The sequence below is a fragment of the Nipponia nippon genome, unplaced genomic scaffold, assembly GCF_047370975.1.
Source record: "Nipponia nippon isolate SJK-2023a ecotype South Korea unplaced genomic scaffold, ASM4737097v1 scaffold_1, whole genome shotgun sequence".
Lineage (NCBI taxonomy): Eukaryota > Metazoa > Chordata > Aves > Pelecaniformes > Threskiornithidae > Nipponia > Nipponia nippon.
Genome location: NW_028262290.1, coordinates 89,623,072 through 89,648,433, shown reverse-complemented (window position 1 = coordinate 89,648,433; position 25,362 = coordinate 89,623,072). Strand labels below are relative to the sequence as shown.

Genomic DNA, 25,362 nt, shown 5'->3' with positions numbered 1-25,362 from the left:
ACAGTTGATGGGTTTGTATATAAATCTTAACACCATTGTTAGGTTATGAGGATGAAATGAGTAGTAATAAGAACCCCCCCTTTCAAGTTGAAGTTATTTTTCACCACCCAGACACCTCATTGCAAAGGAATTTTGCTGTGATGAGGTATGCGTATAAATTATACTGCAGATGCTTTTAGCGGGACTGATCCTAGCCAATGCAAGATATTATAGCTTCACTGTTAACCCATGCTGCAAAAGAGTGTCCATTATTCTCTGCATAAAGTTGGTCAGGTAAATGGGCCATGGCAGATAGTCATGGGATAGAATAAAATGTCTTAGGACACAGTGCTCCTGTCACCTGGGCTGTATCATATTACCATTCCTCAAGACAAAATTACTTCAGCCAAAGGTTTTTAGGATTCCACGTAAAGGTAGATTTTTTATTTCCATAGGAACTCAGTGGTGACTGAACTGAGCAATACCCCAAAGGTAAGCAAAATTATTAAGAACTAAGTCTATGCAATAAAAAGTAAATGCATCAGCAATTGCACTGTATTAATATTAAATTGATTCATTCAGAATCTAATCTGGACACTTCTGTGAAATCATCCATCAATCACTGGCTAAGGCTAAGGATGAATGACAAATTAAAGATTTTACTATGCCCTAGGCATACTTTTACGCATTTTACTTTAATACCACTATTAAGTGAACCATCTGGTTTGCTTTTAATGACTTACAGTCAGATAAAAACTGTCCAACCTCTGTCTTCTGCTCTCCCCAAATGTTCTGGCCCAAAACATTCAAATACAGCTGCCTGAAAACAGGGAAGGATTCATGCCTCCAGGAACAAGTGTTTAAAGTACACGCAGGCCTGCAGCATTAGCTGCCTGTATTTGACATTCTGCTTGTTGTCACATACATAATTACTTTAAAAGGAGGGTTGTTGTTTTCATTTTCAAATTAGCCACAATCTGGAGTAGCCTCCTTCTCTGCAGTATCTCTGGCAGAGCCCTCAGAAAGCACCAACGGCGGTGGCAATGGAGTGTCTTCAGCACAACAGAAAGGAAAGGGCAAGTGAAAGCTGTGCTCAAAGTATGTGTACCGTGAGCATTTTTTTTTTTTTCTGGAGTGAATATACTTACAGCATTTGTGTTCATCTGCAATAGATAGTATTGCTTCACTGCTTTAAAACAACATTTCAGGAAAATTTTGCTAGGGTTTTAAAAATTGAGTTAGACACATGCAGGAATTCCACACAGGAATTATTCAGCAAAGCATGTGGGAAGAATTTAAGGGCATCTTTCATGTGCTTTTGCAATAAGACCGTAAACTGATACGGCATGAAAACAGCAGATCCAGTTGGTGTTAAGTTGTACAATTCCTTATTGCCCGTCTCTGGTATTATAGAGTCATGAGATATACTCCAAAATGTTGGCAGCACTTCCAAAAGAAGCAGTGTCAGTGTGTTTGAACAGAGGTGAGAGACGGTGGCTCCCCGGGTGGGTCATGGCAGGGCCTGGCACCCAGGGCCCATCCCACCGCCCCAGCCAGGAGCAGGGCAGCGGCGGGGCACCGGGGCAGCCCCAGCCCCAGGCATCGGGCACCTCCCTGGGGCCGGGACCGGGCCAAGGACAGGGCAGGACATGGGCTTACAGGCGGGCCCAGCTCAGCAGGGCCTACAGCTGGGCAGGGCAGGGCACGGCTGTGGGGAGCTGGAGATTGGCCGTGCTGTGGTGTCGCTGGGGCAGGGGCTGATGGCCCTGGGAGGCTGAAATGGGGTCCTGGGCTTTGGGCAGGGTGGGGGGAGCCCCAGGGGTCTGACATGGGGTCTTGGGCTGTGGGCAGGTGCGGGGAGCCCTGGGGGCTGGGCAGGGACAGTCAGGGCTGGTGGTGCCTCAGGGCCCTTTTCTAACCATGCTGAATTCACCTTGATGTGAAACTGTGTGAAACAGCAGAACCAAAACTGTATCATGAAGGTGAGATCCCATATATTTTAATAGGTTAAGTCTAAGCGCTAACTTTTTTGTGTTTTTAAATGGAATACATTAGAGAGAAGCAGCTTTCTAGCATGCATATTTGTAATAAGGTTGTACTGAAAATGTACTTTTATAGCTGTGGTAATTAAATTCCAAAAAAATTGAAATTGCAGGCTGTGGATATTCTCCAGAATGAAATAACATCCCTCTTCTACCTCACTCTATAACACTGATTTAAACAGCATAGTTAATCTTGTTTATGAGGTGGCTTTAGGTTATGCAAGATGGCTGTAAATTGCAGTTTAGCTCCCACTAATGTCATATTGCTGGTTATATTACCTGGCAATTCAGTAGGTAAGATGGTTTTCCATCCATCCTACAGATGACGTTCTGTTTCCTGTTGTGAATATAACACCCTACTCGCTGAATTTCAGATTGGTTAACTGAACCTCAACAAAGATCGAAGTCAATTGACCTTGGGATGTACACACTGAACCATCAACATACAATTATCCAGAAATAAGCTGCCTGTTGTGCCTTATTATTTGTTTGTATTTATAAGAGGAACTTGTTATTCTGGATTTGCTGTGGTCACACTTTTTTGTCTCCTAACACAATAATGAAATAGAGACCAATTATTAAAATAGTAAGTAGGCAGTTGGTAGGTACCTAACAAAGAGAATCATGGGTTTACTCTTGGCAGCATTCATAGCACATGATTTCACTCCAAATTGAATAGATCCAAACAGCAGACTTTTGTCTAGTAATGAACAAATTCAACCACATCTATTGCTTGAGGTTACACAGTGTAATGCTACGGCATTCAGAAAAACTAAAGCACTCAAAATGAAACTGCTAATACTATGATATTGCACACAGTTTCTATTTCAGAATAATAACAACCTTGCACTCTTCCCTGTCTCTTCTAGTGCTCTGTATCCCTATACCATCAACCAACCTCCTCAATTAATATCATAATCAACACCATTTATATCATCAAATAATCATCACTAAAGTTTTTACTCTACTTGGTGACTCTGTGTGAAAAGAAAAATGGCATTGGTTTTGCACATTAAGTAATGAGTATTTATTTATAAGTATATTTTGCTGAAGTTTAAGTATAGACTTCTTCCTAATGCACAAAAAATACCCCCGAAACACTATATATATATTCCATATACCTACGTATATACACACTATATCATGTATCATCAGGGCAAATACCTACACAAATAATTTATTTCAAGCCATAAAAGATCCTTTCTTCTAAAAAGATATTCCACAAGATCCACAGCAAGACCCAGCATCACCAGAAATGACAGATTTCCTATGGCCGTGTGTGCCATGTTCTTATGGCCTCAATTATGTTAAGGTCTGGTTCCTTCCATGCTCCACATAACCCATCTGACTCACCCCTAAAGCAAAGCATCCTACTCTCCCTCATATCACTTAGTTCACTGCATGGTATTTTATACTTCCTGCTCCAGCCCTCATCCTCAAAACCTCTTGACTGCAAAATGCTGCTGCTTCTTGTGTTCCCCAAATACTGGCTTAAGAAGAGACAGCATGGACTGTGGTTGGTGGTGGCTTACATGGGTGTTTATGGAACAACCAGCTGACCAAACAGTCAAGGCACAATGTAGGTTTATTTGCCTTCTTCAGCAACTGTTCTTCCAAACTGTGTATGAAATAAATGGTTCTGACACCTTTATTCCTCTATAAAATTCAATTTGAAAGCGGTTAATGGACTTAAAAATTATTTAGAGGAGGCGAATGGAGAGAGATAGAGGCTAGAGCACTGAAGCTAGTTATCTGCTCAGGTCAGATATCTGGAAGTTTATGTCAAGACTTAGGTACCTACCCTTAGGGACCACTATTTCAAAAAATGTAGCTTAAATTTCTGTTAAAAATGGGAGGATAGATGCTAAAGAAGAATTTGGAAGACAATGGGAGAAAGATGCTACAGTGCTTCCAACTTTTCTTGGTGTTTAGAGAAACTAGAAGAGGTGATTACTTTCCATTCTTACATAAAGGATTTGGAAGGAGAAGATTTATACTCTATATCCTCAAAAGAGCTGGAGAGCTGGAGTTTGAAGCAAGATTCAAGCACTGTCATTTTCAAAGAAAACAAAACAACAAAAAATATTTGACAAGATTAAAAAAGAGATGCAAACAGACCCAGCCTTACCAGATGACAGCACCGTGATTCTAGATGTACAGCTGTCAGAAACAGCACTCCCACACAGGGACTGTTAGGCTGCTACAACGGATGCTTAAAGTAGATTCCTACTTTTTTGTATCTATCTCCTCGCTTACCCGAGATCTGCTGTCCTAAGCAATCAGCAGTCTTCATTGTTCATCACTTTCTTGACCTTACACATGTCACGGTTTATAGAATTAGTTCACTATAAATTAGTTAACTATAGTAAGTGATTAGTTTACTATAGTAAGTATAGTTACTATACTATAGTTAATACAGTAGACCTGAATATGGCTCAGTGGGACTGATTCCTGAGTGTTTCAGTTTGTTGATGCAGTTTTAACTTGCTTGCTTCCCACTATGCCTCGTGAAGAAAAAGGTGCAACAGGTACCCAGTTCCTATTTGAAGAAATCGCCCCTCTGGTGATTAGAAAGAATCTTGTTTCCCAGATTAGATGTGCTGTTCTTGTGCCAGCATTGTTTTTCTGTTTTAAGAACCTCCTCCCACATATATGCATTCTCCCTCAACCAAGATTTATAGATAATAATTCCATATGTTCTCATTATTTTTCTTTGCTAGGCTACCAGCCTATATCCAGTCTTTGCTTGCAAAATAGGCACTTCTGAGTCCTCAGCTGGAATCCTGTTTACAACCTCAGTCTCTTGTTTTTAAGTCCAGTGGATTCCAAAAAGAGCCAGTGAAGAGACGGCGAAATATGAAGGGCTGATGATCCTAGACATTTTTCTGTAATCGCTGCATTTTGATTGGCCTTCCTTCTGTATGAATGGACACAGGTCTTTGAACAATGATGTTAATATTTTCCTATCATCTCTATTAGAAATGAGTATAAACATTTACCATTTTCATTGTCATATCAAACTAGCTTCTTCCTGTCATCCCATCACTGATTAAAACACTCAAGTTTTTCTCCTTCTCTTGCTGTTTTTAATTTATAACCATTCATTGTGTATTAGATTTTTTTTAGTAACTCCTATTTCAAGAACATTGCATTTTTATCCTGTTTCTATTCCTTCCATTTTGAAGGGCATCCTTTTCTTCCTGTAGGATATTCTGGTCAGCAATAAAGGATAAGATTCAGTGCTGAAATCGGGCATGCAGACATTAAATCTGTAGTAAATTAATGAAATAGAGCACTGAAGAATTACTGAGGTTGTACGAGATTTCTAGATTTTGGGGTGTGGGTTTCTTTGAGCTATTGGAAAATATACTATGTCCTATTTGCATTGTGGTTACTTTTTGGTGTTTTGTTTATAAGAGGTTGTATAGCAGAACTAGAAATACTTTAAACCCTGGCTCATTCAGCTGTGGAATCCTATTAATATAATAATACATATCAGACTATGTTTTTTTATAAAATTCGTATCTGCTACTTTTTTTAAGGAAACCATATCAGCCCTGATTGCATGGAATCAGGTATATTAGAAGAAAAACTCAGCAAAAATTAAAAAAAAAATTGGTAAAGGATACAGGGATCAAATACTTGGACTATTAAAATGCAAATGAATTTTTCTATTACGATAACCACCTCAGAGTATACCAGGGAAAGGGTAAAACAATAATCTCTAAGGGCCCCCTTTAACCTAAGTACTGGTTCTTAGCTCTATCTCTGAGGTCTTTACCAAAAAAATTCCATGAGATTCAAAAAAATGAAGAAAATGCTAAAATTGCATGCACTGCAAATGGGGAAAAAAGCTAGATGTCACATAGAATTGCTCAGTAACAGCAGTTTCATCTGCAAAAACGATTGTCCTGATATCAAGAACTGTAAGAGGAATAAAAAAACACCTAGGAAAAAAACGCACCAGGGTGATGCTATCTTTTTGTTTCTTGAGAATATCAAATCTTTCTCATTCACTCTCAAAAGCAGGAATGCCAATCTATGCCCTGTAAATGAATGACACTAAGAGAAGCAAAAAGACAGTTTTGTGCTGCTGAACAACTTCAGGAAATGAATGGACCAAAAAGCACTAAGAACATTTCAAGATTCAGAAGCAACCAGGTACTCAAAAGGCAAACTGAGAATAAAAGATGGTGGCATCTGATTTTAAAATATACAAACAAACCATAGAAAAAACACTATAATAAGAGTATAAGGCTCTGGAGTGGGGAGGGGAAAAAAAAAAAAAAAAAAATAAGAGAGAATATAAAGGGCACTAGAATAAAAATTTGTCATTAGACCAGGGACAAGAGGTAAAGTGCTCTCACTTTGGAGCCCCCAGGCTCACACCCTCCAGGCAGGCTGGAAGGCTCCTTTCATTCTCTTTTTGAGGGCTGTCTGTGAGGCCACATGGTCTGAGATAGACAGGGACAACAGTTCGGCTGATGTTGTGATCCTTGGTTTATGGAGTAGGCTGCTCAAACAGTAGTTGGGAACCTGTTGTTCTATTTTAAATGTATGAAGCTAAGAATAAACATTCATTCTCTGGTGACTCACACCTTTATTACACACCCTTCAAAATCACAAATGGGTTTTGTAACCTGAAGTGCAAACATGCAGCCACAGCTAATCAGCTTTGCAAAAAATCAATTGGAAAGTGTCAATCCTTTCAGCGTTGCCTAGGGCCTATCAACTCTTTTCCCTCTTGGGTTCCCCAACTGCTGCTGCTCTTCATTGTGATTAAACAGGGACAGTGGCACAAGAGCTTTCGTCCTGCACTGCAGTACATCAAACTAGAAAGGTACCTTATTCTGTTGGCCCTTCTCTCTAGGGGCAATTCATTATCAGATCTTAATGAATATTTAGCAAAGCTGCAAACTAGGTAAAGGTGTCTCTATGTTCTCCTGAGCTGAGTGTTGCTCAGCTCTTCTGTGGTAATGTAGTTTTATTTTTTCCTCTTCCTATTATCTCTAAGCACAATTATAGCAAGAATTTACAAAGTTTGCCTTTACAAAGACAAATAGTTCTTTAATTTATAAGGCACAAGAGACTGTGGTGTCAAGTCTGATCTCTATACATATGGGCCCTTGAATTTCATGTTCTTTTATCAAACTTCTTGCATTTCTTTCAACTACTGTATAACAGTAAGGAAGATAGCCAATCTTCCTTTTAGACTCTAAGGAACTCAAAACAATTCTGCCTCTGAGTAATAACTGACCTCTCACTTTAAAAAAAAAAAAAAAAAAGTCCTTGGTTGTAAACTGAATTTTCCCAGTTTTACTTACAGCGGCTGGGTTTCATTATGCCTTTGTCTGAAAGATTAAAGAGCCCTCTGCAACTAAACAGTAGTGATGGTAACAAGAGAGTATCGTACAGACTTCTGCAATTACCCTTACAAAAACATGGAGCTCTGGTTGTTCTCTTAAGGCAGGCCACGCCAGTTTAAAAAAAAAAACAAAAAACAAAAAACAACTGGTTTATGCTTTTTGGTCCATCTATTTCAGCATCTGGCATTTCTTTGTCATTCTGACATCATCCCTTTTTGCCAGTGTTTTTAAACTGTGTAGTAGCATCAGTACCTGGTAGACAGGAATGGTTTTAGTTGAGGCATCAGCATTCACTTACTAAAAAGCATAAAGGACTTAGCCACCCCTGGATTTGTCATACCCTAGGTCAGGTACTAGGAAAATTCTCTTACATGAATATCTGAGCAGAAGATTAGGAGAGATTAAGTTATTTTCTTACCTAGTGAATACACTTCAGTGATCAGGAATGAAAATTCAAGCCTATGAATCCTTGAAAGCCATAAAGAGCTGTACAAGTCATTTTGTTTTAGGAGACAGACTTTCTCATCACTGCAAATATACCACCAAAACTGAATAGTCACTCATTGGATTCAAGTGTGAGTCTTAAAGACTAAATGGGGAAATTAGTTTGAGGCACCACTGATGATTTCCTTGGTATAAAAAGAAAACGCAAACAAGGAGTGAAGCACATTTAAGTGCATCCCTTTGACAAAACACAAGATACATAAGGGAAAGATAGGCTTCTAGCTGCAAATACAGGACTGGCAGGTTTTAATATTGTCTCTGTCACAGTCTTCCTGTCTTCCTAGACAGATCACTTTTTGATACTTCTACATTATCCCTTCAGGGAAAACTGGGTTGTTAATGTCCAGTTCTGTATGTAATGATTATAACATGATTTGAGAGCCTTGGGTGTAATTTGTTCTGTGTTAGTTTGTGGAAAGACTGAGGATTGTTTAACTAACTGGAGTAGAGATTAGCAATACTGTAGCTTTGCCACAGCCTGCTGCATTTAGAGGGTGGGGGGATGGCCTATTCCTAACGCAGCTGCAATGCTAGAAAATCTAATTGCTCTCAGGTGTTTGTTATTATCTGCCAGCTGCAGGTTACTGTCACCACAGGTTAGCTAAGGGATGGGGTAGACAGGGGAGTTTCTGCACTCTGGGGCTGGCTGTATTAGCTCAAATAACATTTCAAGGTATCTTAAGACTGTGGTAAAGTGAAAAGGAATATATGTGCTTTCATTTCTACTGGGTGAGCTGTGGGGTTAAGGAAAATTAAGTGTCTAACTTGTAATGACTTTCAATGGGAATATAATGAGTCCCTAAAGGGATGCATGTCTCCCTGGGAAATCTCTCCCCTAAACCCCCATTTTTCAATGAGAATTGTGCATACAACTCAAGAGCACCAACTTTCGTTATAGCTTTTTTCCAAGTCAAAGCAAAATAGTTCCAATATTCTGATATCCTTGTATATCTAAAAGACAGGTATGTGCATAGGAAAAGGTACCTACAGCATAGTTAATGTATCTCCACTGTTTAAGCTTACTAATTAATGTATCAACTATGTCCCATTTTCCTTTTTTGCAGGAAAAGATAATTCACTGAGCCAAAAGGCCTGGATATATATATCTCATCTTTTAAAAATTACACAGGGGAAAAAAAAATATGAGGTTTATTGTGTACCCAGCCATTTTATGGCAGAATACTTTCATGGGTTTGTTCCAAATATTTTTCAGTTAATTTGAAGGTCTTCAACTGACTATAGTGGGACTTCTGTCCTGTACTGCATTACTCAATCAAAAAGGGAACACACATAGTAGTAGATGACAACAGGTATTCTACTGAGAGTATGAGAATTTTTTTTTTTTTTCAGAAAAAAGTACATTCAACAAACATGCACTTCTATAATTAATAATTTGTTTTAGTATATGTCCCTTAACCTCTAAATTATGTGATGTGTATAGTTAGTGAAATCAGTCTGTATTATATGCCCAGCTTTCATTGCCTTTGATTTCTCAGGGAATTTACCCAGGGACACTTGTTTACTCTTTTTCAGTGGTCAGAATTATTTATTTCATCACTGAGAAAATGTTTTCTCTGGACTCATGAACTTTCAAAAATGCCTCAAAATTATATGGTAGGCAAATACAGCACCTTAATTAAGGTATATGAACAAGTACATTTCTAATTCAGTGAAAAGCTCTGTTCTCTTGTGGGGGCAGGGTAGAATATATCTTAAAGATGAACTAGGAAAAAAACAAAACAAAACAAAACCCCCCTTGGCCTAATATCCAGAAATGTTTTTACTGGCATGTAGTTGAATAAAACATCAGGCTTCTTCAGCAACTAACAGTTTCTGACTACTCCCTGATGGATGCACTTGAAAGCAAATGCTCATCCTTTGCTTACTGACAAAGGTGACCCTTTGATATTCTGCGCACTTGATGCTGACAATCAAATCCTGAAATATGTGTATGAATTTTATATGCTCTATAAAAGTGTGTGTGGCAGGGAGGAAAGTAGGGGGATGGAGAAGGGAGGATATAGACAAACACTAAAACAAATGACAACCTACATTCAGATTTAAATGAAGACTTAACAAGAAGGAAATTAATTCATATCAACAGGTTTAGTTGAGTCTTTAATCTATTTGCATGCCTGGATCATCTAGTTCTACAGTTCAGAAGCTGGGGAAAGGAAAAATATCTCCATGTTGTCATGTTCCCCAACTTTGTTTCTAAACAAAAGTTTGTGTTGTGTGAACAGATAATTAAGGATTTCTGTGAGACAGCAGGTAGAGTCTAAAAGGCTGCACATTCAAATCTCAACAGGACCCTCTTGAGGAAGGTTGTTCAACTAGGAATATGTTTATGGGACACCTTAGCCAAGGCTGCCATTGAGTAGATTCTTCTTTCAAATGAGTATTCCTCAAAGTGCATTAGTCGGGATGTGAAGGGGTAGCTCACATGACTTGAATGCTGCCACAGAAGGATGTAGGCCTTTTAGAAAGGCCAGACCAGGAAGTCAAGGAGGTGGATTAGCAAAAGATCAGCTCAGGTCCATGGAGGTTTTTTTTGCAACAGGTGACAAATCGGTCAAGAGCTTGTGGGTAAGAGGACAGACCATCACAACACATCATGGTAGGCATCTGCTACAGACTGCCTGCTGAAAGAGATGAAGTAGATGAAGCCTTCTTTAGACAGATGGAGGAAAGCCTATGATTGCAGGCCATAGTACTCAAGGGGAACTTTAATCATTTTGATGTTTTCTGGAAGGGCAATATGTCCGTGTGCAAGCAACCCAGGTTTCTGCAGAATGTCATAAGACAATTTCTTGACCCAGGTGATTGACGAGTTGACCAGAGGATGCATTGTGTTGGACCCATTACTCATGAATAAAGAAGAACTGCTCAGGGATGTGAAAGTGCAATTTGCCCACAGGCTCCAAAGATCCCTGACCTTAGCAGAAAATTCTGGTGGAGTAAAGCATTTTCCACAGCAGACAAAACCCAATAATTTAGGAGCCTTTTAAGTAAATTGGACAAACTCAGTTCCGTAGGACAACATTGGATGCATCTAAGGATGGTGATGAAATGTTTTCTTTCTATAATGTCTGAAAACTCATAGTGATTGGGGAAGGTTCTTAAATTCTGAAAACAGGGAAAGTCACACCCATTCTAAAGAAAGGCAAGAAGAAGGATCTGGGAACTAGAGACTGACCAGCTATACCTCAGTTCCAGGGAAGGTTATAAACCAAATCCGCTTGGAAGCTAAATCCAGGTACAAGAAGAAAAAGAAGGTGATTTGGAACAACTAACATGGATTTAGTAGTGGAAAATCATGCTTAACTAACCTGATTGCCTTCCATGATGGCATGGATGGCACTGCGGACAAGTACTGAGCAGCGGATATTGCATGACTTTAGCAAGGTCTTTTGACACAGTCTCCCATAGTATCCTGACAGACAAACCAGTGAGATATGGACTGGAAAAATGTCCAATAAGATGGGTGGAAAGTTGGCTGGATAGCCAAGCGCAAAGGGTTGCAATCTGTGGTATGAAGTCCAACTGGTGGCTGATTACTAGTGATGTTCCTCAGAGGTTGATACTGGGGGTCAATGCTGCTTAATGTCTTTATTAATGACTCAAATGATGGAATGCATCCTCAGCAGTTTGGCAAATCATAAAAAAATGGAGGTTGGCTGGGTGAAGTGCTCTCAATATTGAGACGGTAGAGCTGCTATCTGGAGGGACCTCAACAACCCGGAGAAATGGACTGATGGAAAACTCATGAAATTCAGCACAGGCAAATGCAAAGTCATGCATCTATGCTGGAATAATCCCTTGCAGCAGTACAGGCTGGAGAGAAGACAGTTTTGCAGTGAAGTATCTGGTCATTCTGGTAGACAAGAAATTGAACATGAATCAGCAGTGTGTCCTTGCTGAGAAGAACGGCAACTGGTTTGTTTTAGCAAAAGTGTAGCCTGTTGATTGAGGGCATTGATCATTCTCCTCCATTCAGAGTTTGTGAGAATACAACTGGAGTACTGCATCTAGTTTTGCCCCTTCTCTGTACGAGAAAGACATTAACGTATTGCAGTGAGTTTACAGAATGGTCACTGAGAGGCCTGGGGGGGGCTGGAGCATATGATGCATGAGGAGAGAGAAATGTTTTTATTTAGAATTAAGAAGAGAAAACTTATTGTTGTTTGCAGTTACCTAATGGGAGGGTGTAGAGAAGGCAGAGCTAGAGAAGGCAGTGACAGGATGAGAGGCAATAGACGCAAGTTGTAATGAGGGAAATTCTGATTAGACATTAGGAGGAAAAAAAAAAGAAAGGAGAGATGGTTAAGCACTGAGAGACATGCCCAGAGAAGTTGTGGAATCTCCATCCTTGGAAATACACAAAACTTGACCAGATGCTGCCCTGAGCAACCTGCTCTAATTGGACCTGCTTTTAGGAGGGAGTTAGACCAGATAGCCTCTAGGGGTTTCTTCCAGCCTTAATTATTCTGTGATTCTACCTGGCAGGAGTGATATTCTGTCCCAGGCTTCAGGTAATAGTTCAAGATCCAACATTGTCTGTCTAGGAATGCGGGTTCATTTTGACTGGAAAGCCTGGAATTCTTTTGGTGAGAATACTGGTGTCTATGCTCTCCCAATTATATCATATCTAGTATTCATGAAAGAAAAGAATTCTCTCTGAAGCACATATAATTGGTGTGATCCTATCAGTCTAAATAATCTAAAAGGAATTTTTCATAAAATATTTTCTGTAGGTAAAATAATAGGTATTTGCATGAGGTGGGTTTATCAGAGGAATAGTGTAGATCCTGACAGGCTTTGTTACTTGGAAGTAGCATGAGGCTCAAGCTCACACCAGTTTACAGTTACCATGAATATATATGCAAGAGTTTTCATCCACAGGGCATTAACTCTTTGCCCGCAGCCCCCTTGGCAGTTGTTATTCCCCATGTGTACAGGACATTCTGTGAGGAATTTTAGCAGTTGTAAGTAGCATTAACTCTGCGTTAAGCAACTGACCTGAAATGTGTAAAACCGCAGAAAGACCATGGAGTGGAAAGAAACTATGAATGCTCTGACACCTCTGTTTGCATGCCCTTTAAATCCTCTGCCAGTGCCCCCATCAGCTTGATTGCGAGGGCTGCTGGATAGGAGAAAGCATGTCATACAGCCAAAAGTACAGTTATACTGTTTGGTTCTGTCTTTTAGGCAGAACTTAACCTTCCATTAATGATAACATGATGCTAAACATAGAAGTTATACAAATTTCTTGACTTAACTTGATGTTGTCTTCCAACATGAACATATAGTATGGGCAAAGCTGACAAACATGCTAAAGATGACTGAATGATCATTATGTGAGCCTGTGTGGGATAGTAAAACCTTCTTTGTTCCAATAGACATCTAATGGTGAAATATCATTTGATGTTTCACCAAGAGACAAAGTAAGAAATAGCTCCAGATAGACGATATTGCTATACAGAGGGGCCATTCCAGCTGAGATCTTCTGGAGCCCTGCTCTGTACAACACGGCATATGCAAGTTGGGGATAGAAGGGCTGCAGTCTTCTTTGGATGATATGACTCCAAAATAAACAACTCTGAAAAGAAAACTGTGGGAATGATAGTTCTAGCATAAACATTTTTTGATCTGTTTTTCCCCTTTTCCTTTAACGTACGTTTTTAACTTGCAGCTCACCCAGTCTTTTATTTCTTTACAACCTTTGTTGTTCTGTTTGGGTTTTTTTGTGAAATTAGAAGAGAAGAGAGAAAGGATTGATATTTTTTCTTTCTTCTTTCCTTCTAGAGGGTGATTCTTCCCTTTCCTTCATCTGCCACCTCAGACTTTCATAACTACAAGCTTCACTGAATCCTGAAGTAGTTGCAAGTGCATGCTGAGGTTTGTTTCACCCCATTAATGGTGAAAGCAAGCCACAGTCTGCATTAGCGCATACGGATCAACAGTAGGTATTCACATCACAACACATTTTCAGTTTGTGTTTTGAAATGTTACACTGACTGGGCACAGCCCTCAATCTGCTGCTGCCCCACTGTGAACCTGTGTTCACCAGTGAGGGAAAGAGCAGCAAAAGAAAAGGGAGTCACAGACAATGAGAGTTTCATTTAATAAAGAGATTTCTCTAAGCTTTATGGTTTAATATTTTTGGTGAGCCAACTGTAAACAACAAATGGTAGAATAAGAATGGTTCTTTCTCTTGAGCCTGAGAGAGGGATGTTTGTTTTTAATCTGTCGCTAGCCTGCAAGTGCTATATTCATGACATTGCAGCTTTATAGTGAGGACTTTACTGCGCTATACAAAAAATAAGAAAATGGTAATCACAGCTCCAAAGACCAGTGATCTAAGTAACCCAAAATAAAGCATGAACCTCACCCACAGTCTCTCCCTGGGGAGGAAGATTAATGTGTTCAGCTGTTTTTCTATAGCCAGAAGCCTAGGGGCACACAATTCAGGAAGACATGCAGATTGCTGACAAGGGTAGGACCGGATGCTCTCTGAAAAGATGTGTCCCAAAATGCAAGCACTGGTATGAGCAGGTCATTAGCATATAGAAAACAAAATTGTTTAGTTCAAGGCAAAAAAAAATGAAAAATAAGGATTAATGGAAATATTGGCTTGAGGGTCCCAGGATTTACTTGCTTCTCTAGGTGGAATGGGAAGAATGGGAGGAGGTTATGTACCGTTACACTGTAAGTACCATCGTGTGCCATAATGTAGGAAATGCGGTATGTTTGAAACAGATGGTTGTAAAGCTCTTATATTGTGTAATACATTTGGATACAAGGATGATGCCAAGTAGATTCACAATTATGATGATCGTAAACATTAACTGTGCTATATTTCCTGCCTTTTCATTTTCTGAATAACATTCTTGCCCATCCCACCCATTTCTCATTATCTCCTTTCTTAGGCCCCATATGACAGTTTAAAATCTGCAAGCTGTTTCTGGATTGTCATCCTGGGCCTCTAACCTCTCAGCTGTCCCTCATTTCAGAGTTATCTCTATTCCACAGAGACTGACAGTACAGAGAACTTCTATCGGCACCAGTAAATCTTTCAAAGAGGAATATAAGACAAGTGTGTGTATGTGTGTGCAATTCAATATAGGAATGAAGGGCAGTTGGGAAAGTCAAGTGGTGGAACATAAAATATGAATGATGGATGAGGAATAAAGGAAGTGCAGATGCACCACGGCATTTGTTCTACCTTTTAAGAGAATGACAAGTATTCAGCCTATTGAAGCGGGAGGCAGGTGACCTAATCATTTAAACGGGGGGGGGAAGGGGCTAAGAACTCTGATTTTTTTTTTTTTTTCCAATCTCAGTTTAGAAATTTCTGACTTTTAGCTGTGCGTAAGGTCATTTAACCTCTCTGTACATCAGTTTCCTCATGTGTAAAAGGCTGGTCTTAATGCTTCTTTCACCACAGAGTTAAACATATCATTGCAAGTAACTAATATTGGTACATGTAAAGGACCCTGTGACTTGTCAGGAGCAAGGGCAGGAGTGCCATAAATGGCCCACAAAAGCCCTATGCCCTGCTAAGAGAGAAATTCCTCTGCAGAGAGTAGTGCAGACAGCCGTTAGCGCTCCCCCAGGACCACAGCACCCTCACACAGATGGTGTGCTGGAAGGGGCCTAAATCTGGAAAGATGCAAAACTTTAGTCCTCCTTCGGCATGGTGAAGGGTGCGGACATCCTCTGAGAGGCACAGTGTGAAGTCAAATTTCATGTGCACATTTAGCTGTGAAAGAAGATCATTGAGGACTTGCCAGGGATAGGGGTCCAGCTCAGAGCCTTGTGTACAATGTGGGCAGCGCTGCAACCCAGAGAGCACCTCAGATTGACTGATGCAACCTAGGGATGACTGACAGCTGTCTTCAGTTTTGCTGTGAGCCACTTCAAGCCCAGGAATTGTTCAGGACTGAGAGGTCATTCAGAGATTTAAAGCCTGGCTCTTGAGCTGCCAGTTCTCCTGGAAGCAGAGTGCATTATCCAGACCTGGAAAAAGGCTATTCTGAGTGTCAAAATAAATTGAAAACTGTTTTGAGTAGACTCCCTGAGTAAATAGAAGTCACAAGTGAAACTTCTAATTTTAGGCCTTGTAAAGGTAATGAATAGTCACTGTGTCTGGAACAGGAAACTGAAGGTATCAAGTGTATATCATAGCGCAAGTTACAAGGTAAAGAAAACAAATACTGAGCAAATGTTTGCCAACAGAACTGCATAAAGCATGTTAAAAGTGCAGAAGGGAAAAGTCATTTTAGTTTGACTTTTCACATCTTGCTTTTTTGGGGGAACAAAAGATTTGATGATAAGTACAGAATGCTAGCATACTAAAGATCTGAGAGAAAGTGAAGGTTTCTCTTGCTAGTTATCATGTCATCCAATTAAGATACGATACCTTTTAACCATTGGAGTAATGTGACTCATTACCGCCTCAAGTGCTGAAAATACATGGATTGTATTCCATGACAATAATTTTCCTTGTTTAAACAGCCCCTTGTGTATGCTCACAGCCAGATATTTTTGTCTCAGTATTGACTTAGTCCCACTACTTGCAATGGTTTGGAGAGATTCTATGTTTTGTTTGATTTGCTTCTGGTGAAATGCACTGCAAGGAATGGTTCTGCTTGCCTTCAGAATAGTTGTAGCCAGAAGTAAAAATCAGGGAAAAGAAAGAAAACGAGTACTGAAACTATGTTGTGATACCACGTAGTTATCCCCTCCTCCTCCAAAGCAGGATCAACGGTACCTTAAACCATTCCTGACAGAGGGGAACTTATCTTTCCCAGTGGTTCTTTCAACACCAAACAAAAGGATTCTGGTTTTGCCTAGAGTAATGCAGTATCCTTTCTGCTTTGCCAAGCCACACAGCAGCAGGACTTTGACTTTATCTGCCTTGAAAAATGGAGCTGTCAGCAGAGGATGATTGTTTATGATGGGTTGTACAGGTAGTAACATCAGATAGCTTCCAGGCGAGCATACTGCTTGAACTATATGAACATCAATAAGACACAGCAAAAATGAAAAGTATGTCTGGAAGTTTCCTTTTAGTACCAGACAGACAGAGTGTGACAAAACCGTTCCACAGTTGTTCCTGTTGTTGTTAGGAAAGCAAGTTGCTCCTTTCCATTGCAGGCTGCCAGAAGCTGTTTCTGGGTTAATGAGTTCAGATCTTTCTTTACTCTAAAAAAAAAGAGGCTTCCTATCCCTTTATGTAACAATGACTTGTAGGTTTGTGCTCTAACAAGACCACTCAGTGATGGATGCCAGTACATCGATTTTATGTAGCCAATGAGACAGCTGTGCAAAGACATCAAGGGCATACAAATGGTAACTATACCTTTGAGTATAATCTTGGAACAGGGCAGATTTTTTTCACTCTTTTGCCCAGGAATATCTGAAGACCTCTAGGGAATGTAGCATATATTTCTATATGCAGCTGCACTACCACTTCATCGTTTACCTGTGATTTAGAGCTGCATTCACCCCAGCCCTTTAAAATTGTACAAAGCAGCCATAGCTACAACTAGATCTCTTTCAAAATCCAACTCAAATATTGCAGATTTTGGCTAGGTAGTAGTGCTGGGCACTTCTTTGCTTTGATGCTCATGTAATCCTTTTATTTTATTTTGGGATTGAGTCCCTGCCAAGTGCCATAATTTCTGAACCAGAAGAAAAGATATCTTCAGGTTAAAATGTCACTGTGCCCATCAATCACACTTCAATGAATAGCTGTAGTTCACTAGTTATTCAGCAGTGCAATGAATAATTCCAGTCTAGAATTTTTCTGCAAGTTCCTTATATTATTATGTCTGAGACTAACCAAGACTGGAGGTGTGAAATTCTACTCTTTTTAAAAGGCTTTATTTCATTAATATACGGGAATGAAATTCAGGAATACAAGAACTGTATAATAAAATGGCGGACCTGGTGTCAGAGCCACAGCATACAATCAACTTGTATTGATAACACTGGGAGCTTCTTGTTGGCAGCCGCGTATTCTTGTCCAGCGTGATACAGCAGCATATTTGGGCTGACAGTAAAGTGTGTAGCATACAAAACTGGGGAGCACTTGTTAATAGCTGACAGTACCCATGGGTACCAAAAAAAGGCTACTTTGTTTCATATGTGCTTAGGCAATTATCTCCTAAAGGATGGAAAGCATTCATTAGATATAGAGTATACGGGGTATGGAGCACAGTAGTGCCCTGGTCCCTGACTCCGCTAATGCTTCAGCACTGTCTTCAGTATTGCCTGGAGCTCTGTCTTCAGAGAGATTACCTTTCTTTTTTATTATCTCAAACCTAAATACATTCCCCTTCACTTTTCTTTCCCTTCTCTCTAAAACTATTATGATATAAATGCGGCTTTTGTAGTATAAACAGTTACAGGATTTTTACAACTGTAATTTGGGCAGTTTATAGAAATAATGCTGTTAGAATCTTTCACAACAGACTTCTTATATCTCAAATTTTGATGTAGATGTTTGAATTAAAGAGATGTTAACAAATGACAAGACAAAAGTAAAACCATCCCAATTAATTTTTTTTTCTTGTAGTTTATATGGAATAATTTTTTCATAATTATGATGTTAATGCCCACCAGCTTTAACTAAACAAAAGATCCCCAGAAGATCCAGGTCTGACTGCTTATAGAGTAAGACATAAGCACAATTCCCCTTCACATACATATATTGCTATTGTTTTAAAAGATTTTCCTGTTCATATTTCTTTATGATATAAGAGAATAAAAAGACTATAACCAAATATTCGTGCCATTTTTGGTTCATATTTAAGGTTAACATTTAGTCCTCTCAGAAAAAAATATGCTTCATAAACATGTTCATTATCCTCATTTGCCCACACCAATCAAGTTTAATTGCTCAGTTAAAGTGCCTGGTTACCTCAATTTGGAGACATTCAGCTGTTTCTATCATTTATCCTCACACCAATACTCAACTTTCTCTAATAATAAATGGCTGCTTTTCCATGCCTCTTGGCTAATTGTTCAATTACAAGGGTGTGAGCAGTTCTGGCATTTCAAAGACGTGTGAAAGGCCACTTGTGAACAGCCCAGGGACACAGAATCAATGACATTTATACGTTATATGTAGTTTCTATGCTTTGTAGTAGTAAGTGTATTAAAGTACCAACAGGAAGAACAACAACTTTTAAAAATAACATCCACATTTTTTTCTCTCTCAATGACTCCAGTTCAAACTTTCTTGGATTTCTGGTCCAACTAGACTGGTTTTTAACTGTCTCTCAGCAAACTCATCCTGCAGGAACACTCACTCCCCCACCAGTCCCTTTGAAGCCAATAACTTCTACTCTAATTCTGCAGTGGAGAGAACGGGGTACTTGGGGCTGAGCAGATTTAATGTCAAAATTCACAGTGAAAATGACAGGCTGTAGGACTTGCCTCAGCACCACATGCTTTATCTTTGGAGAAAGAGATCCCCATTACCCTAACCCCCCTGAGTAGCCTGTGAAATAGGAGATTGTGTGGAGGACTTCTGTCTTTCAATTGTGTTGTTTTTTTTTTTTCCTTGACTCCATATTTCTTACCTGTTGGGGTTTTTTTCCTTCACTGTCTCATCTTCTGTTTTTATTTATGCTCTCTTTAGGTAACCTTTTCGTCCCAACTGCTATCCTCTGCCCCCATTTGATGTCCCTTTCCCCTCCCCTTTGTAAAGTTTCCTCTCCTTCCACCTCTGTCTTTCTAGTTCTTCCCTCTTACTCTCTTCTAGCTTTTTTTCTTACCCTCTTATCTTCCTTTTCTATTTCTCCTCTCTGAGGACTCTCTGCCTTTGGCTTTTTCCTGTAGATTGGGCTTAATGGTACCCTTCATGAATGCTGATTATCCTGGTCAGAACTCTATGAGTATTACACCAGCTGAGTAGCTCTTCATTTGAATCATGCCTTGCAGCCATTTAGCAGGAAAGGAGTGTCGCATCCAACTTTGACTGACAGCTGATTGGCAGGCAAGAAAAGCAGCCATCATCTCTCATGGGAATGCTCAGAATCTTGCAGAGGGAGATAAAATGTCAAACCACTGTGATCTGCAGCCTTTGCTAAGAGGCTTGAGAGATCAAACTAGATCAGACACAATCCCATTTTAGTTTGGAAAATTAAGCTGTATTGTTTCTGCTTTGAATGTCATCATCAATAGCATAATTTCTGCATTCTGCAAGAGAGACTCCTATAGACTACGGCACCTTGGGCAGTGTAGACTCTCTCTAGACTTACCACAGGTGCATTAGCTCTACAGTTCATATAAAGGTTGTTACCTACATGGGGGTTTGCTGCTCAGGGAGGTGGATATTTCAGAGTTAAGTTGAGATTTTTTTTTTTATTCTTATTTTTTACTGACTCTTTTCTAACTGTCAGCATGTTTTGAGCTTAGAAATTTTCAGCTGCCTGCTGCTTCTTAGTGTATAATCACAGTGTACTTCAACTTTTTGTAATAGCATGGCCTGTGGTATTATGGTCATGTCATAGAGTTCCCAGTGGCACCACAAAACCTCATGGCTGCAGCACTGTTGTGTGCAGTGGGGAATAAAAAGGGAAATGGTTGCCTTTTGCTGGATAGAGAGAATCCTCACCAAAATATGGGTACTGTGAATCCTAAATATCTGGGACCAAAACCTATTCTGATTTATATAGTTTGACTCTAGCAAAATTAATAAGCATGAGGGAAAAATGCATATTACATTTTAAAGCTACGAATCTGGCCTAGACAACCCTATAATTAAGCTGCACTATTTCCAGACAAAAATAAAAAGGAAAATCTTTAAGATAATTGTGCATGATTGGCCATGGGACTTGCTGGTTAAATGAGGAACTCCGTGTTGTTGATTACAATTTGCAGCTGAAGTGTACTAACCTTTCCGCTGAATTACTCCTCAGCAGAAGCTAGGCAGACAGGAAGGCGAACTAAAAGTTGTAGCAGGCATTGTTCTTACCTACTTGTTATTGCTAGCTTTCCAGTGCTTCTAAAATCAAAACACAGATGCATATGAAAGAGTCTTACCTTGCCAACATATTGGTAGTCAGTTCCTGTGTATTCCTCCAGTAAAAAGAACTGATTCCACATCCAGCTCCTTTTAGAACGATGGAGGTCTCGCCTGTTGTTTCCAGACAATACCAAAACCTTTTCCTTTTCTGGAAAGCCACTAGTCCTTTTCGATAATGGAGTTAAGAAACTTTGGTGGGGCTGGCCAGCCCAAAACAGCAGCCAGAAGCAATGGTAAGTTCTCATCACGGCAACACAAGAAGGTCTAAATAATGACTTTTTTTCCTTGTCCTCAAACTAACCTACTTTACTGCACTGAATCCAGTCTCATGCCGTCTCCTTCTTTAAACAGTCTTTGCAGTCTCAAAGGATCTCTGAAAAGAAAAATAACAAGTTTTTGAGCATTTTCAAAGGTACTTAACATTCATCACTACAGCAAACAAGTCCAAAAAGTAAAAGAGTAATAGTGATTGTTGAAAAGCTGGGCTGTTTCTGGTTTAAAACATTGCAAGTGGTCCTTCAAATAATCTGAGTGAATCTATACTGAGTAGGAGGAAGGAGTCCTGATGTTTGGGTTTGTGGGGATTTTTTCCCTCTTTAACTCCATTTACTTCCATTCATCGACTAAGGCAAACCAGGCATTTCTCTTTTTACTGCCTGGACTTTGGGATGTAACTGATTAGTTTCTGACTGGGGACCTTGATGAGGTTACCTTATTACATTGAAGAAGGGCTAGCAAGAGTGCACACTGTCTTCCCAGGAGGCATTCTGTTGCTATAGTTATGGGTTGAAGAACCTGGACTTGGATAACTCCAGGATTTTCCCCCCACATTTAAGGAGTTTTGCCTTTTACTTCATTTAGGAAGTGTTAGGCAAACAGGTTAGTGAAATAAATGTGCATATTTGTCAACATCTCCCACATACTAGACCTGATTGATACTGTGTTGGAAGTTAAGTGGACATTTTGGTTTTCTCAGTTACCTACCGCCAGAGATTTAGATTTTTAAATACACAGTTATATACGTAAATGCTTTCATTAATAACTTCTAAAAATAACAAAAAAAATCAGCTAGTTCATCTCTACTTGTGGGTTCTTACTAGTTTCTGCTTTCTACTATTACTAATAATAAATATCTGTGCATCTACAAAATAGTTATGAAAATGATCCCTATCTCTGAATATTGCATTATTTTAATCATGAAAAAAGCTATACATACAGTATCACTGTGTAGTGTAGACAGTCCTGTTTTTAAAAAAGTTGAAAACTTCTGTTCAGGAAGAAGAAATGATACTATGTGTCTCAGGTAACCGGTCATGCAAAATGCCTAATGAGCAGCTTTGGAACATTTTACAGTTCGAAGAAATCAGAATTAGTTGACAGAGACCTTCCACAACGTATATTTTTCATAAACACTTTGTTAAATTTTTAGTCCAAACAGTTCCATACTGTTACAGAAGGATCATTTGATTAATTTTCATTTGGTTTCAAACAGATGCTCTGTGGAAAAGTTTTTTTTCAATATTCTGATCAAGAAACAATAAATCATTCTGAAGCAGCTCACAATTCAACACAGCTGCTCTCAATATTTGTAAATAAAGATTGTGGAATGACAGTCTGACTATAGCAAATTGAAAAGATAATTTTTTTTGTTTTATTTTGTAAGCATTTCACGCAACACTACTTGGGTCATATTCTATATCAAAGGCGAATTTTTTCCCTATATTATGTGTGTTTGTTTTTTAAAGGTGTGAATCAGGCAGAATTTAGCCTTTGAGCTACACTGACGGAGTTAAAGCATTTACAAAGACTCGGGTTAGCCACTTTTCTGGTTGTCATTGTTCTTAGTAATAAATTGAATAAAATAACCTCAAGACTCTTACAGTTCCTCTTAGTAAATAATTTTCGATAAAGAAATACCACTTAGCTTTTAGATGGATAGTAGGTAATGGAACAGGGCTGTTCAAACAATATTGTTTTACTGCTTCACAAGGTAAAATACTGTAAAAAGGTAATTTTTGGTTGAGGAGGAGTCAGTTTTTTAACATTAAGAGGAAGAATGGAAAAGGTACAATTACTTCTGAAGCAGTGTAGTTTTGTCTGGAGAAGAGGGAAGGTTTTTAGTTAGCTCTCATTAATGCCAGTGAACTTTCTGTAGGTAAAAACAACCCTGTCCTGCAGGTCATGGGAGCTGTATCCATGTAAGGCTTTGAGTGTTGTGAGATACACAGACACATAGGTGTATACACACATACAGGTAAACACACACACACACACAGATATAACAGCAAGAACAGACCCGCTGCCCACCACAGAAAGACCTTCACAGAGGAGGAACAGAAAAAGTCAGTGTGACTAAGCTTTACAAGCTGTTCAACAATTGCCTTCAGTGTGATTCATGGAGCACCGACAAATAAATGTGCAGGTTGCTAAAGGGGGACACAGGCAGATTCAGGCACTGGGCTAGGGAGAGCTGAGGTGGCTTTAACTCTCTCCCAGTTTTTATAGTCTTTCTTATCTTCCTCCTGTACCCTTGTGACCTGTGTAGGGTCTTGTCCTTTATGGCTCTGCCAACATCCACTCCTCTAACCCCTGGCTCTGAGTGGAGTCTGTTCTGGTGGGCATCTTCCCTGACGTGATATGGAAGAGGAGATTATGCCTCACGCAATGATTTTGACTTCCATTTTCTTGCCAGGTTGCTTTGTGGGGAGATTGGGGCCTGCCCAGGTGAGTTAATTAGTGCCCTGGGCAGTGGCAGCCCTGGCAAGCTGCCATGTGACAGCATGCCCGTCATGATCTGTGCTTGCAGTGCAGATGTGAAAAGACGGATGAGATGGTGGCTCTGGCTGTACGCACGCAGCTTGCCTTATCGGGGAGGCAGGGTCTGAGCTAGGGAGCGCAACATACGAGCAAACCTATTATTTTGCTATTAGTGAAGTCTGCATGGATTGCTGAGGTGTGAGGGAGTGAAAATCATCACTTGACAGGCTCCCCCAGTGCTCATCTCATTACCCCTACGGCCAAATCCCACAGTGGGGCTCCATACCTCTGCTCCTGCACGTAATGTTTCCTGAGCAGTGCTGCCTGGAGCAGCATTACCTGGACAGGATTTGTGCCAGCCTTTTAAAGGATCAGTCCTTCAAATGCCAATTGCCAGGAAACAATTATTCCTGCGGGGAAATTTTCTGCATTTGAAGTCAGCTATATTTCACAGCTCTGATGTCATGGGAGAGGTTTTATAGTGGCTCATGCTGAAATATAGCTCACGAGAATGATATCATAGCTGTGAAGTATAACCTTTTACTCTTCTCTGCAGAGATGTGTCCAAAATGCTGAAATAAGGGCATGATCCCATAATGTTCTTCTTGACTGGGTAGTCTTCATGAAGCAGCAGAGCAGCTAAGCCCCAGCAGCTTCACTGTGAGTGGCAAGAGAGGAGACATACCTTTACAGACCTTGGCGTAAGTATGCAATTGGAGTAAGTACCATCTGAAGTCCAGGGTGTCTTTGCCCTATAGGTGCGGATAACTGTTTTACAGGTCATAGTGATAGGCTCAGTTGAGTGAATAAAAAGGACAGGAGCACTTTAGTGGACAGCTAAGCCTTTAGTAAAGAGTGAGTTCCTGTGGCCCTTAAATGCCATTCTGTGCTCCAGTCCCAATGTTTCATGCTCCAGAGAGGTCTCTGCAATGTAATGGTTTTTCTCATGCAATCTCCTTTATTTTGAAAACAAGTCATTCACCACGGATATTTTATTTTCTTTAAAGGGAGATGTGCAAATATAACTGATGGGACCTTGGGATGGGGTCTAAACTTTCTTTGTTTTCTTCACATCACACAAAGACAGGAAATGACATAAAAGGAGTGCTTTAAACATGGCATCTCTCTCAACCATCAGGTGGTCAGCTAGTTGGGGAACTCGCTGTGTTAATCAGCTGTCAAGAGTGAAAAATGATTTTACTGTACAACAGCCTCAGACAACTGGCTTAGCTCTGTCAGCTCAAATATATAGCAAATCTGGGCTTTTTACGGGAGAAGAAGGAAACTGCATACCCAAGCTTAAAAAAAATCCCAGTCTATCTTTAGGTATGATGATTGTTAACATAAAAGCAATGTCACTTGAAGTCACAGAACTGTCTCCAGTGTGACAAGTCGCAGGTTTAAAGTTTATGTTCATGCCTCTTTGAAGGATCAAAACCTCAGACAATTGTTTAATCACTATAAATATCAACTCACTTCAAAATTATTTCCCCTAGGTGATGATATTCATAGTCAGCCTTTCTATTCCCTCTCTCCCCCAATATCTCATTAATGTAGGTAATGTCTTAATGCCACCAATGTGAGAATTCAGTGCAAATTTACACCCTTCCAGAGAAATACTTAATTATTTCAACTATAAATCAAAGAGGAAATGCGTCCATTCGAGTCACTGCTA

At 39.7% G+C, this 25,362-nt stretch overlaps 1 protein-coding gene across 2 annotated transcripts in view; it reads right to left on the bottom strand.

The window, feature by feature from the left end:
- Positions 1-25,362, bottom strand: part of LOC104021865 (cadherin-6) — a 109,369-nt gene that overhangs the window by 33,292 nt on the left and 50,715 nt on the right. For both annotated transcript variants that reach the window (XM_087761349.1, XM_087761345.1), the window contains one exon: positions 20,948-21,303. In XM_087761349.1, the coding sequence (XP_087617475.1) occupies positions 20,948-21,175 (228 nt within the window). In that variant the 5' untranslated portion in view covers positions 21,176-21,303. The remainder of the gene's footprint in view (positions 1-20,947; positions 21,304-25,362) is intronic.